Genomic DNA, 18,177 nt, shown 5'->3' with positions numbered 1-18,177 from the left:
TCTGGTGCCCGCTGCAAAATGACGGATTTTTTCTCTTGTCCTGCCGACAGCCTTTTTCACGTGGTCCTTGGACTCCAAGTTGCTGCAGCTCGCCCTCAAATAGGCGACTTGAGTCTGCAACTGTCCGTGCCTCGTGACCGGAGTCTGCATTTCACCTTGCACGTTTTGCATGCACTACGACTTTGAAGTACGCAAGTTCCTCTTTCTGCTAACACGGAAACAGTCATTGTTTAGGTACACAAGGTTCATATTGGGACCTACTTAAGCTTAAGCCCCCAACCGAACCAGCTGACGGCGACTAACACGCCACTGCCATCAACTATTAAGGGGACCAGCTCCCTCGCATTTTTGGATTTTGACAACTTTCTTGCGGCTTGGAGTAAGAACCACGGTCAACTCTTTAACATGGTACCAGAGCAAGACACTGGCGGCCATGTTGAGAGATCACGCAGGAATCTCTCAACGTCAGCCCCTGGGCCCAACAACGAGACTGAGCAAATACAAGACGCCGATGTCCAGATGCAACAGGCTCCTCAAGACGAGACACAAAGCTCAAAAAAAGCTCAATCAACATCACAAGAATCACCGCGGCGGTGTGATCCGGCCTTGCGGTCCTCGACTCCTGCTCCCTCGGTGCTCTCAGGGAGCTCATCTAGCACATCACCGTCATCTTCGCCCACACCGGAGCCGTCAGTGACACGTCGCTCGAGGCGGCACTCCCTGCACCAATCACTGCCCCTCGAGCCTCCAGTCACAAAATCTACGCTTAGCGAACTGGACGTGTCAAAGATAATACATAATCCCAAGTTGCGGCACGACATAAACTTTGACCCTGAGCTGCACTTTAGGCCGAACTTGGATGGAGAAAAGGGGCGAAAAAAGCAAGAGAGAGCTAATCAGTTTTGGCGGGCATTAAAGGAGGAACTAACACAGTTCATCACAGACCGACCCGCTTTCTACGCCAAACACGGGGAGACCGACGACTGGACACTGCCCTCGCTACTCAAGGCCGTCAAGGAAATAATCCAGACACTTGTTCCTCAACGTGATCGCCAATTCTTGGACGAGGGCTTCAATATTGAATTACTCATGCAGCAATTTCACAAGGGTATCGCCGACTTGGAAAAGTTGGCTCTCTGGCTGTCCCAAGTGCTCAAGTCTCACTGTGCGCCCATGCGAGATGACTGGGTAGACACCATGTATACTCAGCTGAGTGAAGGCAACCGCGACTCGGACCTGGATCAACTCGTCACCGGAATGCGCAGCCTTTTGAGTGTTTTGGAAGCTATGAAGCTGGACGTTGCGAACCATCAAATTCGGTGTCTGCGGCCTGTCCTGATTGAGGATACGACACATTTCGAGCAAAAGTTCTTCCTCAAGAAGATTCAGTCTGGCAAGGTAGATATTACTGGGGCTCGGGAATGGTATCGAGAATTCGAGAGAAGCCATTCCGCTACGCTTATCAACACCACGCAAACCTTTGGTGACATGGGCGTCTTTTTTGAAGCGCTCTCTCGCCTGGTCCTTCCCTCATCTGGAGAGAAGCGAGTGCCTAGCACTTTCTTGTTCGACGAAGAACGAATCATGAAGCTTCGGTCGGACATGGTTGACGTAATCAACTTGGATATTTGCATGCGCATGTATGAAGACCTGGAGCGAGTGGCACGTTACAGTTCAAAGATGTTGGGTCGCGACTTCCAGCCCCTGGACGAAGATACCTTCAACTCATCAACCACGCCAAGCTCAGAGTTGAATTTGAACACGCCATTGTCCAACTCGAGGCCGTCGAGTCTCGTGTTCAGCAGTTCTAGCTCTGCGTCTTCTTCTCCTCGCTCTTCTCTTGTTATGCCTTCATACGTCGCGCCGGAGAATTGCGAGTCAAGGATCAAGGCTAGGAATGTTTACAACTCGTTGGTTGCGCTGTTGCAGTCGACGCCCCCATCGTCGCGACACTGCAACCGATGGCAGACCATCGCTCCGTCCATGGCTCTTCAAATTTTTCGATACACCAATGCCCCATCGGAGCTGCTACCGACGTTTGAGGGAAAGCTCATTGACAATGTCTGCCGTGCTGATTCGCAAATCTACAAAGAGGTCGAACAGGCCTTCCACAACAGGCTCATGTCGGCACTGGCGGGCCGAGTCCGTGACTACAAGGCTCTATCAGGAGTCTCGCTCTTCGCCCTCGCCACTGGTGGACGAGTCGCCAGCAACAATCGCCTCCAGCTGTGCCGAGTCTCCGACTCTTCACGAGATGGACAAGACGAGGGAGGAGTTGAGGATATGGCGACTCGGCTGGCTCATCTCGGCGTTTTGCATTGGCGAGTGTGGGGACAGCTGGCATATCTTGGCGAGCCTGAAGATATGTCTGTGGATGTTCCTGGTAACATTTAGGCAATCGCAGTTTCTGCAGTACCACCATCGATGACGACCCGAGCTGGGAAGGTGGTGATCTTGGTATCCGTTAGTTCGACCTAGTCAAGATCTTGCTGATCCTTTTGACTCCGAAAAGCGCCGCCACGCCTTTTTCCGACCGTGCTATAGGCAGGCGGATCAGGTATCGAGCATTTTCCTCTCGGGCCTCGCGAACCTTGTCGATTTGGACACATGTCGTGGTGGAACAAGCCGAATCGAACGAAGTCGACACTAACACAATATATACGGCAAGACTTTTTTTTTCCTCTTTTTCTCTCTACATTATCAATCGACATGCCTCTATTTCCCCCCCCCTCTTTTTTGGTCTTCAGGATGGAGTTTTAACAATAGACTGGGAGAATTGTGAATAGCGGGGTTACTTGCTTTGGCGCTTGCATATATATTTTTTCTACGCTTTTGCACTTTTCTTTGTGGCTTCTCTACTTGGTCCATCATCACCATGGCCAACCGTCGCATGTTGTTGATTTTATTCTGTGTGTTCTCGGTCTACCCTGGTTTCGCGACGTGGGACAGCCGCTCTGTGTTGTTCCTTTTTTGCAGTGGCCTTTTCTTCTTCTTTTCTTGTTCAAGCTACGGCGTTTACTGGTAGGATTCATGGATCAAAGAATGGGGGCGCTACGGCCACGGCATATGCCAAAGCTCTCTGACTGCAAGCCTAATAGGGGTTGACAAGGGGGCGGAAGGAATATACTACTTGGTGCATTTGTAAGATTGAGGAGAGTCCACACTCGAGCCGAGGCAACCATAGGGCCAAGGCCATGGGAGGGTTGAATATAGTGTACAGGACACGGTCCACCACCGATTTATCACAATGAAATGCATTGCAATATTTAGCTTGAATGAATGCATTGCAATATTTAGCTTGTGTGTGTGTGTGTGTGTGTGTGGCATTTTTGGCTGAAACAGGTGTGGTTTGCGGTGAAACATGACGAGTGACTTTTGGAGATGAAGGCGGCGTGGCGTGCGTGTGCTCTGTCCATGTCGTCGGCCAGCCAAGGCAAGCGGCGTGCAAAGCTGGCCGTCCGTCCGACAGACACGGAGCACCATGGCGGCAGTGTCACGAGTGTATTTCTGCGCGATGCCGGCGCCAGCTAGGTAGTAGTCGTGACGACGGGACATGTCGTCAGGCCCAGATGGACGTGAAGCGAGTCCAAGGGAAGCGGAACCACAACGGGGCGGTTGGTGCACGTGTTTAGTTTTGGCCCGTGTCGCTCGGCAACGCGTCGCGAGTTCTCGTGTGTATCCAGTGCGTCGTCGTCGTCGTCGAGCCTGATGGATGGTGGTGCGCAGCAGGAGACGGACAGACAGACGGACAGACAGACAATGCGAGCAGTGGGTGCTCGGGCTCGAGCTCGGCAAGCTCGGGCTGGTTTGGTCGTCTTGTCTTGTCTTGTCTTGTCCTGTCTTGGTCGACGAACGGGTTGGTCTGAGATTCCGCGGTGAGACAAGGACAAAGAAAGAGACTGTCAATGACCTGTCTGCTCGGCACGGCGGAGGTGGTGGTTGCATCGCGGCCTGGCGCAGCGCTTTTACGCGAGACGAGCGAGACACATGTCGAGACAGACACCTACGCAGGTCCCACGAGTACTCTTGCGCGAGAGATTTGGAATATCCGAGACGCCCCGACCACGGGCCATGGCCGAGGGCCTGCACCTGCACCTGCACCTGCACCGGGCGAGACCCTCTGCGGAGCGATTTGGAATACGTACATGAGACTGACTGACTCTCCGCCTGCGACGGACGCCGTCGCCGACCGCGGCGAAGCAGGCTGGCCGTGAAACTCACCACACGGCTGCGTCCGAGGCCTCCTTGCCCGCAACCCCCGTGACCGCCAACAGCGACGGCATCACCGCCTCCGGCATCACCGTCAACACGGACGGAGGCACCCCTCTCCTCCGTGACCGCCAACCGAGTAGGAAAACAAGCGAGCGTCCGGGTGTGCCGAGCGGCGTCGGCGTGGCCTGTTTCGGCGCCAACAACGGGGAGGGCGTCCCTCGTTCTTGACACGGCTGGACCTTGTCGCTCGCGATCCTGCTTCCGCCCGGAGGAGAGGGAGAGGGGAGCCCCGGCGTGCGTCTTGCTCTGCTCTGCCGCGGCCGGGAGTCGGCATCATGATTCATGAAGGCGCGGATGGTCGACATGGTGGACGGCCGGGGGCTGCTTCTTTTTTTTTTTCCCCCCCAAAACCCGACAGGCTGGGAGGGGTGGGTCGAGGCCGACGGTGCGCCGGTGGACGGACGGGGCCTATTGCGGAAACCCCAGCCCGAGTTGCTCTTTCCCGGTTGGGGTTGGGGTTGGGGTTGGGTTGGGTCGGACCCACGTCTATTTTCCTATTGTCCTACTTCCTCGCTGTGCAAACCAAAAGCAGACGCCGGGCGGACAGGTGGGTTTGAACAGGGTCGTTTTTTTCGACACGCGCAACTTGCGGGACACGCTGTTCACACACACCACTCGCCATGCGTGCCGATGGCCAATTGACCCCTTGTGCCGTTGGAAAAACCCCTATTCTCCATTCCTGCGGGCATGTGCCGGCCTGTCCGCCCGTGCCCGTGCCGTGCCGTGCCAGATCCGTCGCCTTCACCGTCCTCCGTCTGGCGGGCGACATTGTCACCCGCGTCTTGCCTGCCCCGGCCGACTTCGACTCCGACTTCCGTCCTGCCCTCACGTCCTGCCCTTCCCCTTCCTGTCCTTCTTCTTCTTCCCGCCGCCGCCGCCGCCGCTCGCCTCGTCGCCGTCGAGCCCGGCAGCGCCCGCCATCAGCGCACTCATGGGATCCCCCCCGCTCTGCATCTCCTTCATCATGTCCTTGAACAGGTTCTCCGACACGCCGCCCCCCGTCATGGCCGGGCTCAGGTACGGCAGGTACTCGCCCATCTTCCAGCCCCTCGGCACCGCGGGCTTGGGATACGGCTTGCCCTCGGGCGGCTGCACCTGGGACCCCATCCTGACCCTCAGCCCGGGCGACTTGTCCGTGGTGGGGTGCCGCCGCAGGTGCTCCGCGACCAGGACGTACAGGTGGTGCTTGCTCCTGATGCCCGACGCGTTCTGCGGCGTCTGCCTCAGGCCGACCTTTACGCGGCCCGGGTTCGCCCAGTCCTTGGGGTGCGTCTTCTCCGGCTCCAGGAGCGTGGGCAGGCCGAGGCGCGAGCAGGCGTTTGCGATCTCGCGCGCCAGGGGGTTGCGCACGGCCAGCGAGGCCGGCACGCGGCGGCCCTGGGAGAGGCTGCGCCCGCCGTCAAAGTAGACGGGGTAGATGCACTGGAAGGAGGAGTAGGCGGTCCGGTCGGCGTCGTGGGCGAGCGTCTGCCCGCGCAGGTTGGAGGCGGCCGGTGCCCGCGGTGCCGAGGACCTCGACGGCGGCTGGGGCTGGGGGATGCGCCGCATGATGTCCGAGTCGACAAAGTCGTCAATATCGCCTTCCTCGGGGTCCGACGCCACGTCGCCGTCGCTGTCCGACACCTCTTCTACCCGTGGATGAGACATTGCGAGTGCACCCGACGAGACCGCGTCGCGTGGGGCTGTCGATGCAAGGTCGCGAGGAGAGACGGGCTGCTGTGGTGGCCACCCGTGTGGTGACGAAGCAAGGTTTTGTTTGTTGGTGTCGTCGTCGTCGTCGACGTCGTCGTCGTCGAGCACAAGGTGCTTCAAATAAAATGGTGGGTGGGGGCGTCGTTTTTGGCAGGCGGTGGCGCTTTGGACGTTCGGAGTCGCCTTCGACATCAACTGCGGGCAGAGTGGCGCTAGTCCTAACTTACTTGGGGAAACAGCATGGGCAACAGTGACCACCATCAATGTTCAAGGCTACATCTTGTCTCCGGTGGCTGTCGTTGTCACGGCTACCTAGGCCACCGTCCATCCAGAGCTCTGGCCATCCGCTGCCATTGGGAACCAGCATCTTTCTGAGCACCGGCAGTAAACAAGACCCCAGACGATGGCCCTCCCGTCGAGTTCCCAGCAGCCTGCGGAATGAATGATGGCTTGGGAACATGTGCATTTCCCCTTCAAATTACCTGCTTGCCTGCTTATCCCTGGATCCGCCCCTACTACGCACGCATAAACGCCCCGGCCGAGGGCAAGTAAAAAGGCCTCCAAAAGCAATCTGAAGTTTCACCTCGAGCCCGCCTGCCTACTCTCGACCAAATGGTTTGCCAACCCGCCCCCCGCCCTGTGAAGCCTTTGCCGTAGAGCATAAAATGCGTAGAGGAATAACCAGAGTGCCCTTCATTTCGTATGTATATGTATATATGTGTATATATGGTGCTGCAAGTGGCTGCAGCTTAATTCGACGTGATTGAATTCAATTCGCCTTGATGCTCGGGTTCTTGAATTTGGTCCCAGGGGGATGCGCGTCCTCGGGGAATTTGCAAAAGGGGTGTACGCAGACGTTGTCGCGGATGCTGGGGCACTGAATACTTGAAGGACAAGGGAAAACGGGTTCCCGCTTAGCACAGCGTCCAGGAGGAGAGAGAGAGAGAGAGCAGGACTTACGTGGTGGCCGTAGATGCACTCGTCAGACTCGCAGTCCTGCCCGTTGGTGCAGGGGTTCTGACGCGCCAGCACGGCAATGGCGTTGATCTCCTCGCTGCTGGGCTTGTAGTCGTGGACGAAGAAGCACGAGTCGCCCTTGGTGCAGGGTCCGCGCAGGAAGTGGTTGTTGCACAGCTTGTCCGACTCCCTGCGCTTCTTGATGCTCTCCATGGCGGAGACGCTGACGGTGATGGGCTCGTCTAGCCCGCGGTGGCCTGGGTTCCAGTCGGGCTGCTGGGGGGGGATCTGCTGGTACTGCTGCGCCTTGGTGGCCCGGCTGGGCATCGGCCGGGGCGTCATGGGGAGCGAAATCCGCGGAGGGGGGCTGTTGTTGCTGTTGCTGCTGCTGCTGCTGCTGCTGCTGCTCGCGGCGTTGGCGTACGACAGCGACGACCGGCCTGGCGTGCTGGCCCAACCGATGCTACCGGCAGGGCTGGCAGTCCTGGGTCCGGCCGCCCAGCTGCCGAGGGGCCAGGCGGATGCGTTTCTGTCGGGGCACTTGTCGCTGCGGAAAAGGTCCTTTCCCAGATCTATGCTGGGCATGTTGGTGGCGACGAGCTCGGGGACGGTTGGGATGCCTTCGATGATGCTCATGCGGCGGAGCGAGAACTCGTCTTGGGCAATCTCGCTGAGGAAGGGGGCGAATGAGGCGTCGTGGGAAATGCCCAGGAGAATATGTCTGCAGTTGTAGTTTGCAAGGTGGAAATGTATATTGTCTGCGGGTTGACCCGGGTCAGTCAGCAACGGGCTTCTTCCTCTCTCCTTTTCCGACAACCCCCCGAGATTGTCCTTGATCCAGAAGGGGCGCGGCATACTCTTAATCTTGGATGAGACACAGTCCTTGCCGTGTCCAACATCGATAAAGTCAAACGTAGCCTTTTCTTGGGTAAATCCCAAAGCGAAGTCTTTCAAGTCGGACAGGTCGCGGCCCAGAGACTTGGCCAGGCCGCCAAAGTTGGCCACGACTTTTGTGATAACTTCGACCTGGTCGTGCTGGCCGCCCTGAGCGTTGACGGCGTCGTGAAGCGCGCGAGCAGCCTTCTTGCCGCCCTCAACACCCTGCCTGATCCATTGGTCGCGGAACTATTCCTGCATTTAGCAAACCAGGGGTTACGCGCGCAGTCGAGACGCGCAGGTGTGCTGCACATACCAGCAGGCCGTCGCCGTCAATCATGACGAGAATGTACGCATTTTGGCTCTGTTTAAAGAGACAACATTGACGTCGTTTAGCCTCAGCGCGAGCCGCCGTTTGTGGAGAAGAAGAGTCACCGTACCCTCATTTGTTCATGTTCCTTTAAAATCCACTCGGTTCTCGCCTCGCTATTCTGCAGCTTGGTCTGCAAATCTCTGTTATCGCGTTTACACCCTTGGAGCTCGTCGGCGAGTTTCTGGTTCTGGAATCGAAGGGCGGCTTCGAGTTTGTTGCAGTATACGAGAATATCCTGCCTCGAGGAGTTAGAAAGCGAAATGACTTGACAAGCGCCTCGCCAAAGGCAATGAGACCAACCTGAATCAGCAAGTCTGATGAGTCTCGGTGCTCCTGTATGATCTGATGGCGCTGGAGAAAGTCGACGATATTATTTGTTCCGGCTGACATGTTGTCCAAAGAATCGTGGTGTGGCGTGCGGTAGTCCCTGTCGTGGGACTTTAAGGCAGACATTTGGATTTTTATCTCCTTGTTTCGTTTTTTCGTAAGGCGACGAGACGCTGGTCCAGGTCGTTACGCGAGGGATGAGGAGAAGCGACGATTAGATGAATAGAGAGTATTAATAGATTGGCAAGCCGTGACCTCCACAATACGTACTGAGTGGTAGCAGTCGTACACAGATTATTATAATTTAAAAGTGCCCGCTCACACCCTGGTCAGCTCCAAGACCCGGTCCGGGGTCGACAAGAACGGGGGAAGGACAGCTGCTGTGTGACAGGAAGAGGGCGAAGAAGGGCAAAATTATCCAAACCAAGTGTCACCCAATGATGACGGTCGGGTTCGGCATCAGGCAGGCAAAGAGACAGAGAAACCTGGGGGAGGCGGGGGCGCCTTGTTCACGGGGAGCGAGCGTCAAGAGGAATAATGATATATAACATAATACTCGATCGATGTTGTGCGATTGTGCGATTTCGAAAAAACCTGTCGAAATAGTACCTCAGGCGTCAAGGAAGCCTTGTAGAAGAAGAGCTCAAAGCAAGCGAGGACAAGACGAGTGGTTTTGGTTTATATATTTAGAATGTCAACCTGGAATTCTCTCTCTCTCTCGCTCTCTCTTTGTTTTTTTTTTTTTTTCTCTTTTAAAAATTCTAGGCAGGAAAAAAAAAGAGACAGGGAGGCCAGGGTAAGAACCCCCCCAATCAGAAAAAAAACCCGGGAGATAGAGAGGCTACCAATCTGATAGGCGAACCTGATAACTAAGCGACCGGCGACATCAATGTGCCTTCCTCCCCTGCATTTCTGGACTTTACTCGTGGGCCCCGCCAGCGGCTGCGTGCATTGGCTCGTGTCGGCCAGAGTGATGGCCTAGGGTTGCAGGACCTGATGGGTTGGCCATCAATCAAGGTGCGGGATGCGGCCGGCGAAGTGGGGCGCAATCTGCCCCCCGCCCTCTTGTACCTGAGTGTTGGAGTGACATTAATAAACTTTGCAGCCAAAGTGAAAATAAAAAAAAACCCTAGCCGACCGACCGCCTTGGACGGTCCTCCAATAAAAGCCCCGCCTCGTGCGCCTCCCCGCCTGGATGTCAGCAATTCCCGGGTCTAGGAGTAGTAACTGGTTACTCCGTACAGAGTAAGTATTCTGTACTTCTGGGCGCGTGCTTGACGACTCCATACTCAAGCACTCTTGTCGCCCGCCAGGCCTCTACGCGCCCGCAAGCGTGCAATGCTCTCCCGCCGGCGTCATCACACATTCCGTGTCGCCATCATTGAAGCACAAAAGCGCCGTGTCGTGCTACCACTGCTCGTGAGAGCCAACCGCCCGGCTTGCATGTGTCCTTTACAAAACGAGCCAGGCCTGGCTTTTGCCGCCCACCCCTGCTCTCGCAAATGCGTCGACCTCGCTCTTTGGTCTTCGCCTTCATCTTTGTCGGCCGTGTTCATGCGTCATTGGCTTCTCCGACTGCATGCATGTATGGGCTTTGCGGCCTCCAGAAGGTGACGCGTCGTCATTCTCGCCTGGCGTCTGTGGGATTGTATGTCTGTCCGGGTGACGCTCTTGCAAGCGCCACCTCGCTACATCAAGGCTCAAGCATTCACTGACTCCTGATATTGACCAATCCGTCACTCCGCATTTCCGCCGCCGTTTCATCTTTATTCCCCTTGGTAAAGGCCGCCGTTCGATGCCGGCAGCCACCTGGATGCACAACCGAGTAGCAGTACTCCCGCAGCCGAGCCCTATACAGTATCGACGAGGAGGCGCTCCTCCAACAAGTGGGGGGAGGGTTGAGAGACGATATTTGCCCATCATGGCACAGGTAGCAAATATACAACTCTTGCCCGTATTGCCCAAACCTTGCTGTAAACCCAACCGCAGCCTGCCGCCCTTCAACTGCCGTTTCCCGCTCCAAGGAATGCCGTCATCTGGACTGAAACTGGTTCAACACCTGCCAAAGCGTGCCCTCGGCGATGTCCCCCCCAAACTGCCACTCTGACGCTCCCCCTCCGCCGAAACTCGTATCCTCTACCGCCATCATACCGCCATCACCCTGCAACGCCGTAACATCATTGTATATTAAATCCGAAATAGGAAACGTCGGCAAGATACTCGACAGCTCATCTGGCGCAAAGGCCCACTCGCTGGACGACAGCCACGTGTCGCTTGGCATGTCCTGACCAGGGTTTTCCCCATCTTCACCCTGAACGACGCTTTTTGCCGCCCCCGTGCCTGAAAGCGAATTCACCGACAAGTTGGGTAATGGCTGGTTTGTGTTTGGTTTCGAAGATGCGCTATCGGGCGTGGTGTCCGATGGACCCCTCGTTGAGCCCGGCGTGTCGGAAGTCTTGGGAGGGGAGGCACACCGAGCAAGTGCCTTTGTGAGTTTGCCCAAAATGGCACCAAGAACGCCCTGTGCAGCCCTGGCAAGCGGGTTGCGGTGCTGCATTGTTGCAAAGCGCTCTATAGCCCAGTGGATGTGCTGGACGGATAGGTGCCGGTGTTCTGGGTGGTCGCGCGGAAAGAGGATGTAGACAGCCGCGACGAGGACGATGGCGTCAAATGTTCCAAAGAAGAGCATAAAACTATTTTGTTTGTGAGCACTTTTGCGCCTTGTTCGTTACTTGTCCGCACTCGTACGTGGAGACCTCTTCACCGGCGTACTTACTTCCTCCAGGATGCAGAAGGTAGTCCCTCAAACATTGACCTCTGCATTTCCAACATGCCCAGACCGGCCGTCAACGCCTTCACTCTGCTCTCCTTTCTGTGGAACAGGTATGGTCTATGCAAGGCCATGATGGTAAAGTTGTGTAATAGCAGGAAGTAATATCGCGATATCCCTATCCAGCCCTCTACCTCGGGTTTGTCGTCCCAACGTGTGTCAGGATTTTTCAGCCTGAACACAGCGGGCGTTGAATCACGAATACTCATAATTTTCTGGTGGAGTCGATCGACTCTGGAGAAATCTTTGGGGTAGGTACCGTCCTGTTCAAGGTCCTGGATATCTCGTAGTGGCAAACAGATTTCGTGCATCCAGAGACAACGAGTTAGAGGCGTGGGAGGGTCCTTTTCTGGATTGCGGAGGCTGATGGGAGTTTTAAAGCGGTCGGTGGGCACTGGGGTATCAATGGGGACGGACGGGAAGCTGTGTCGCCAGTCCACGGTGCCGGGCCGGCCTAGTATAAGAGACATGTTGATGTCCCTGAGCTGTGAGCTTGGGTTTCTGTTGTGTTTGTTTGGGGACTTGGGGTGGGGGTAGGGGTGAGGGGTGGACAGGCTCGCAGCATACCACATTGCAAGAATCATGTACATCTTGCGCCGTCTCTCAATAAGCCATTGATTCTCAAGAACGCTCTCCAAGCTTGTCTCTGTGGCTTCAGGATCGAGGCTATCCCGGTGCATACCCAATTCCTGAGCATCTCTAATGGCAATTCCAATCATGTGCCACTACGCCGTTCGTTAATCTTGGACTCATTCGAAATGTGGAAAAAAAAAACGTTCTCACCAACGGTGGTGGTGGGGGAGACTGACCGACTCGGCAACATTAGCGGTGTACTTCAAGAAGGAGGCTCTCAGAAACTCGGCCTGAACCGTCGTAACGCTCAACTCCTTCTTTCCAAAGAGTCCTACGATTTCCGCCCCACTGGCACTGTAATCACACGCCAAGTCCTCAAAAGTCATGTTGGCAGCATACTTTAACGTAATAAACTCCTCCTCCTCATCGTCCGGGAGGACCAACAGCGCGGCAGCAAGCATTTGAAAGAGCACCGCCGGGAAAGCCCTCAAGCTGGGGGAAACACCCTGTGGTCCCTCGGTGGAGAAGATACTGAACGGGAGGCTGTTCCACTCCAGGAGTTGGACGTAGAAAACGTCCGGGTCGACAAAGTAGTACTGCCAGTTGAACTCGCGCAAACACATGGCCACGAGCTTGTCGATGAAGACCTTGGCGGGAAGATGGCGTACAAGGCTCTTATACCTCTCGCGCACGGCGAAGGAGTCTTCGCGGGAAGTGCTGGCTGGCGAAAGGGCGGAGAGTGAGGACCGGTCGTCAGATAAGGGGGCCATTTCGATCTTTTTGAGAAAAGAGATGGTTGATGCGCCAGTTTGGCCATAGCCCCACGTCGCGGCCGTGGTGGACAGCGGTTCTGCAATCTTGGGAGGCGCTGAAGACGACAAGAAGGGGGGCAGTTGCGAGGACGGCGATGTTCTGGGGACGAGAACGTCATTGTTGCTGGTGGTGTTTGCGCTGTCTGACGTACGTGCATTGGGGTCGTAGGAGCAGAATGTTTCGCGGTTTCTGGAGCGGCAGTTTGCGCAAGGCAGTTTGCGGTCGCACTAGGCCATGTGTAAGCGTCAAGTTTCCTTCATCATGTTATGTGCGGTGACGGGGTGAGTCTGCGAGGTCGGGTAGTCTGGAGGATAGGATGTGGTGACGCGACGAGATGGTGCTGATAAAGAGTTAACCTTCTGCTTCCTTCTATGACACTCCGTACACGATACGACAATACGTCTCCTCTTCTTGGGGGGGCCCTTTCCGGACCGCGCCGGCGGCTCTGACTCGAGCATCGAATCGCCCATGGTCTCGACCAGCCCTTCGGTCAAGTTGATGATATCTCACCTCGGAGTCCGAAATCAAGCCAGCCATCGACGTCCAGGTGCAGGGAGTCTCTTTGCGGGTTCCTCCCGATACCTTTCTACAGCAGCTATCAGAAGCGCTTCCGCTTGCTTGGAAGAGATGCATCCCCTCCGCCGAGACGCCGGTGGTGTGAAGCTGCTCATGACGCACGTTGCATCGAAGTCGAGATTGTGTCGACGTGACAGGTCAAGCCCGGGCCTCTCCGTTTCCCATCGCAAGCTGCAAGTCAGAAGTACTCCGTATCAATTTGACCGTACTTGCTCCTTCCGTACTTGGGCTGCCTACCTCCGGAATCCTAGTCGGTAGTACTCCGTACGTGCCTTAGGTACGGACCTACCTTAAGTACTAAAGTACTCGGTACCTAGGCACTTGGTAGTACGTACGTAGGCACTTGACCGGTTCTAGGTAGGGCCCCGCCTAACTTACATGCCGCTGCAGTTGCCAGCCAGGGCATTCGTTCATTGTCAATCAAATTTGATGCCGGTTCACCGATCAGTCGTCGGCCTGTCAGACTCCATGCCGCCCGCCCACCCCGGCACCACATGCTCTGGGCCGCTTCCAGCTTTCCCTCGACGACATCACGCGAGACCAAACGAAATGTGGAGAGATGCCGAGTGGTACCATGTCGCAACCCACGTAAAATTCCCCGACTGCATCTGTATCATCGGCAGATCGCATCAGGTTTGAAAACGGCAATCGATGCTTCCACGAGCTCTGCCGTCGTCGTAGAGCCATCTCTGCAGAACGCTGTTCAAGAGACGATAGTCGTGAAAAACAGAATATTCACCCTGCCCTCACTCGCCACCCCCCCTGCGATATTCCTCAACCTCCTCAACGACACTGCTTCCACTCGATTCTCAAATCCGCTCCCTTTCATCTCGTCTCGTCCCCAATCTTCCTCCAGACCCATAACAGTTCCTACATATCGCATTGTCCAACCGGCTAAACATTCGCACAATATTTGAATCCACTTTGCTACCCAACACCAACACCCACTGTCCCACTTTTTGCAGACGCTTGTGTCTGAAGAAATTAAACGTATATAAAAAAAAAATGTCAAAGTTAAAAGTGAAATTCCCGCTTGTACAGTACACCGATACAACGTTTCTGGGAAGCCACTTCCTCCTGCCCTTGCATTTAGCGAACTCTCTCCGTGTATGCCTTCCACGCTGCCGAGCGGTATCGTTCTGCCTCGCCTTCGGGGTCGCTTGCCTTGAGGATGCCGCGGCCGACAATAACGATATCTGCTCCGGCAATACCAATAATTTTTTGAGGTGTATTGTATTGCTGGCCTTTGCCGTCGCCTTGGACCGATCCGTTCTGATCTTCGTCCTGGGGCGGCAGCTGACAGCCAGGCGTCATGTGGATAAACTGGTCGTTTGGTTGAGTGTTGAGAGTTTCTTGTGAAACAAATCCCATGACGAAGTCGCTGTGTTCTCTGGCAGCCTCCACGCACGCCTGAGTGTACTCCTTGTTCATGAAGTTGCCTGCCGAAGACATTTGTGCCAGAATAAGTAGGCCTCGGGTCATGGGCGCTTCTTCGATACCGGCAAAAAGGAACTCGTCGTCACCAGCCATGTTCTTGGTCAGCCGTGGCGAGTTCACGGGTTCATACTGTTGCGTAACTGTCGTCACAGAGACGATGCTCCCCTTGCGCCCGTCATCTGTCCGTTTGAGCGCGCTGGCACTCGCATCGTCGCAGCTGCCGGAGCCTGTATCGTGGTCCTCAAATTCCTCGGCAGTAGGAGTACCGACGGAAACCGACGTCTTTACCTCGTAAGGATATCGCTCGAACCACCGAGTGGCAGCGTTTGCTAATGAAGCTACTGAGGCCTTTCCGGGTACCATGTTCACGTTGACGATATGCGCCCACTCAATAATTCGAGCCGAGCCACCAATGTACTGCATTTCCACAGTATTGCCAATATCACCAAACTTGCGGTCCTCAAAGATCAAGAAGCCATGGCGACGAGCCAATGCAGCCAATTTCGCCCCTGTGCCAGTTTGAGGGTGGAAATCCCACCCAGAGACCATGTCATAGTGTGTCTTGAGAAGTACAATGGATGGGCCAAGCTTGTCCGCGACGTAGATCAGCTCTCTGGCGGTGGTGACATCCGCACTCAAACATAGGTTGGACGCCTTTAGATCCATGAGCTTGAATAGGTAGGCATTGAGGGGATGAGTGGCCGCCTGAGCCCTAGAGGCGTAGGTCGCTTTGAGGGTTGGGTGTTGTGTCATGTTGACGTTGTCGCGACCCTGCACACTCACGGGCTATTGGTGCACGTCGCTGGCAGGTGAGATGAGACGAGGCCGAGCTATGCTGATCCGATGTGACGTTGGATTATGAGCGGCAGAGCTGACAAATGGTTGTCGTGAACGGAGCAGAAGCGCGTCGCTTTGCGTCGGAAAAAAAAATCTTCTTCACACGTGTTATGTCCAAGTCAAGATTGCCCGCGACGGCTGCAAGACTGACTAATTGGCTGGGAATTCTGAGAGGAGAGTCCCGTGATCCAGGCGAGGGCCCGACCTTTAATATTGGCTGTAGAGTTTAGGCCGGTGGCCACCAGAGTCCGTAGTGCCACGGACCGAATGGGCTGATGGAGGCACAAAAACTATCCGGCCCAGGCTAGTCAATAGCTAGCAAAGTCGTACCATATCACAGGAAAAAGGATTGACAGTTTCCAACGAAAAAATGACAGAGCCAAGCCCAAGCTGCAAAAGTATGCAACAGGGGTGTTCAAGTCCAAGTGGTTTCATGGAGAGAGAGGCTTGGTGGACGTTTGGGGCGGCGGGCGGGCTGGACCCGTGGGACCGGGCTTTCGAGTGGACAGGTAAACTGTCAAGGGACCGGGGCCAAAAACAGGAACGAGAGTCGAGAACAGGCGCCCGCGGGGATACTCAGGCGCGGGCTTGAAGAGGTACGGGGGGCCACGGTACGGGGTACTCGGTCCCCTTCACTGCAAGAGCTACGTAGCAGTCCTTGGGTAAGGGCGAATTCGGCGAACCGGGCATGAATGAGGCTTGGGAGGCCAAGAGTGGCAACAGCGAGAGACCTGGCCTGGAACAAGGACGGGGGACGGGGGGCAAGCTTGCGCAAGGGCAAGGCTGCCGTGCCGTTGACAGGAAGCAGAAATGAGAGGAAACGGTGGCTCCCTCCCAGGGCAGCGTGGGCCGCGAGGTTTGCCGTGAACCATGAACCACCACGCATCGACCCAGAGCCCAGAGTGAACGAGGCGGAAACCGAGGCGGATTTTACGGCTGCGCCCAAGCGTCGACTGAAAATAGTTGCTGGCAAACTGGCAAGCACCGGCTTGGCTTGGCTGGCCGGGCCAGGGCGGGCGGCAAAAAGAACCTCGAGGCCGTTGGAGCCCTGGTCTAATAAACTACCACGGTAACAGAGGACCCTGCAAGCCGCGGATGGTGTGGCATCACCGATCAATTAACCGGTGGCGTGCCAATGAGGTGTCAAATCAATCTGGAGATGGGTGGTGGGTGCCAAGTTGATCGCCATGGAGCGGAGGACTCCGAGCCCTGTTGGCTGGAGCCATGTTGCCAAATCCTATGCACATGTCGATCGATGCTGAAAGGTCAAATGTGCTATGCGCCCGTTTCGTGCTGGGGAGGGGGGAGGCGCCTGCAATTCGAACTGCAAGCCCATCATCGTTCGTGGACCAGACCAGCTTGCGACCAGGTCCGGGAACGATGGGGGCCAGCGCCGTGGAGAGAGCGAAAGAGAGAAGGGGGGGCGAGGAGAGAGAGGGAGAGAGGGAGAGATTGATGGTTACAGGCGGAGTACGGAGACTTACCCAGGGTACTTAGGAACCTAGGTCGATGTGCATCTCGTCATGCCAACAAGGGCAGGAGCGCAACAGACGTGGAAGGAAGAACCGTTGATGATTTTTCGGCCCACCAATGACCATGGTCTGGTTGGAGGGCAACAATCGATGCGCATACGCACGCGCCGTCAAGTTAAGCTATTTCTTGCATGCAACATCCGAACTTGTCTATTTTCCACTGAACCAGCGACGACACCACGCCGTCGAGCCCTCGAAGACCAGAGTGCGGAAACCAGACTTGGCCAGGGAGCGGAGGACATGCATTGATTGATGCTGGGTTTGCTTCTCAACACCGCCGATTTGATCAACCTGGGGCGCAGTCTATAACTGATTCAGTTCCGTTGATGAATCAATAAACAGCCACCTTGCCTCCCATCAACCCTTGCCTGGAAGCACAGCAAGCACAGCGAGCGCAACAAGTCAACTTATGACATGACAGTCTGTTGCCGGGGCCATGACGTGGCCAGCGGTCCAGCCATGTCTCTGACACGCCGCCGGCAAATTGTCTCTACCTGGCCCCCGCTGTCATACAATGCAACTGCTCCGTACTCCGTAGTTACTTGCTTATCAAACATATGTTCTCCTAGACTCGGACGGTACGCAGTAGCCAATGTCGCCCACGGTTCAGCCACGGATAGTTTGCGTTTCGCAGCCTCCAAAGGATTCACTGTCTGCGGAGTCGCCAAGCAGATATGATTCGGCAAACTTCACCAAGGGATTTCTAACGAGGTCTGGATTGTGTCATTCGGCCCAGAACAGCATCGACACCTTCGTCGCACAAAACAGGATTATCGAAGAGAGAGCGCTGCCAGGGGACCTCGTGGCTGGCGAGGCGCTCCGAACAAGTTTCAGCTGCAGAACAGAACACCCAAGTGGTTTGGAACACGTTGGAGTTGAATCTGGTATTATACACACTATCCCTGCAGGGCTCCCTGGCGCCGTGCCGCTTTACCCTCGCCGCCAAATGCCCTGGCCCCTGGCCATCTCTCTGCGCTGCATTTACGCACTCTGCCTGATTTCAGCAAACGTCCACGCGCTTCAAGGACTCCCGAGCCTTCAACAACCATGGACGAATGACCAATGACCGCAAACTCGTTAGT

General features: G+C 55.8%; 5 protein-coding genes across 5 annotated transcripts; 1 reads left to right on the top strand and 4 right to left on the bottom strand.

Moving 5' to 3' along the window:
- Positions 1-405: 405 nt before the first annotated feature.
- Positions 406-2,394, top strand: MAM_00944 (cAMP-mediated signaling protein Sok1; the record flags this gene model as incomplete). Its single annotated transcript, XM_040819743.1, has 1 exon — positions 406-2,394. The coding sequence occupies one exon, from the start codon at positions 406-408 to the stop codon at positions 2,392-2,394; it is 1,989 nt and encodes a 662-aa protein (XP_040683008.1).
- Positions 2,395-5,097: 2,703 nt separating this feature from the next.
- On the bottom strand, positions 5,098-5,919 carry MAM_00943 (signal recognition particle protein Sec65; the record flags this gene model as incomplete). The annotated part of the gene is made up of 1 exon (XM_040819742.1): positions 5,098-5,919. One exon carries the CDS (start codon positions 5,917-5,919, stop codon positions 5,098-5,100), a length of 822 nt encoding a protein of 273 aa, XP_040683007.1.
- Positions 5,920-6,733: 814 nt separating this feature from the next.
- MAM_00942 (CCCH zinc finger DNA binding protein) lies at positions 6,734-8,560 on the bottom strand (the record flags this gene model as incomplete). Its single annotated transcript, XM_040819741.1, has 5 exons — positions 6,734-6,841; positions 6,925-8,046; positions 8,114-8,161; positions 8,238-8,405; positions 8,471-8,560. 5 exons carry the CDS (start codon positions 8,558-8,560, stop codon positions 6,734-6,736), a joined length of 1,536 nt encoding a protein of 511 aa, XP_040683006.1.
- A 1,969-nt stretch (positions 8,561-10,529) lies between these two features.
- On the bottom strand, positions 10,530-13,183 carry MAM_00941 (uncharacterized protein; the record flags this gene model as incomplete). Its single annotated transcript, XM_040819740.1, has 4 exons — positions 10,530-11,190; positions 11,274-12,052; positions 12,137-12,940; positions 12,992-13,183. The coding sequence occupies 4 exons, from the start codon at positions 13,181-13,183 to the stop codon at positions 10,530-10,532; spliced, it is 2,436 nt and encodes an 811-aa protein (XP_040683005.1).
- Positions 13,184-14,378: 1,195 nt separating this feature from the next.
- On the bottom strand, positions 14,379-15,479 carry MAM_00940 (orotidine-5'-phosphate decarboxylase; the record flags this gene model as incomplete). The annotated part of the gene is made up of 1 exon (XM_040819739.1): positions 14,379-15,479. One exon carries the CDS (start codon positions 15,477-15,479, stop codon positions 14,379-14,381), a length of 1,101 nt encoding a protein of 366 aa, XP_040683004.1.
- Between the last annotated feature and the right edge of the window lie 2,698 nt (positions 15,480-18,177).

The sequence above is a fragment of the Metarhizium album genome (assembly GCF_000804445.1).
Source record: "Metarhizium album ARSEF 1941 chromosome Unknown scaffold_1, whole genome shotgun sequence".
NCBI classification, from domain to species: domain Eukaryota; kingdom Fungi; phylum Ascomycota; class Sordariomycetes; order Hypocreales; family Clavicipitaceae; genus Metarhizium; species Metarhizium album.
This window is presented reverse-complemented; position numbering and strand designations above follow the sequence as displayed.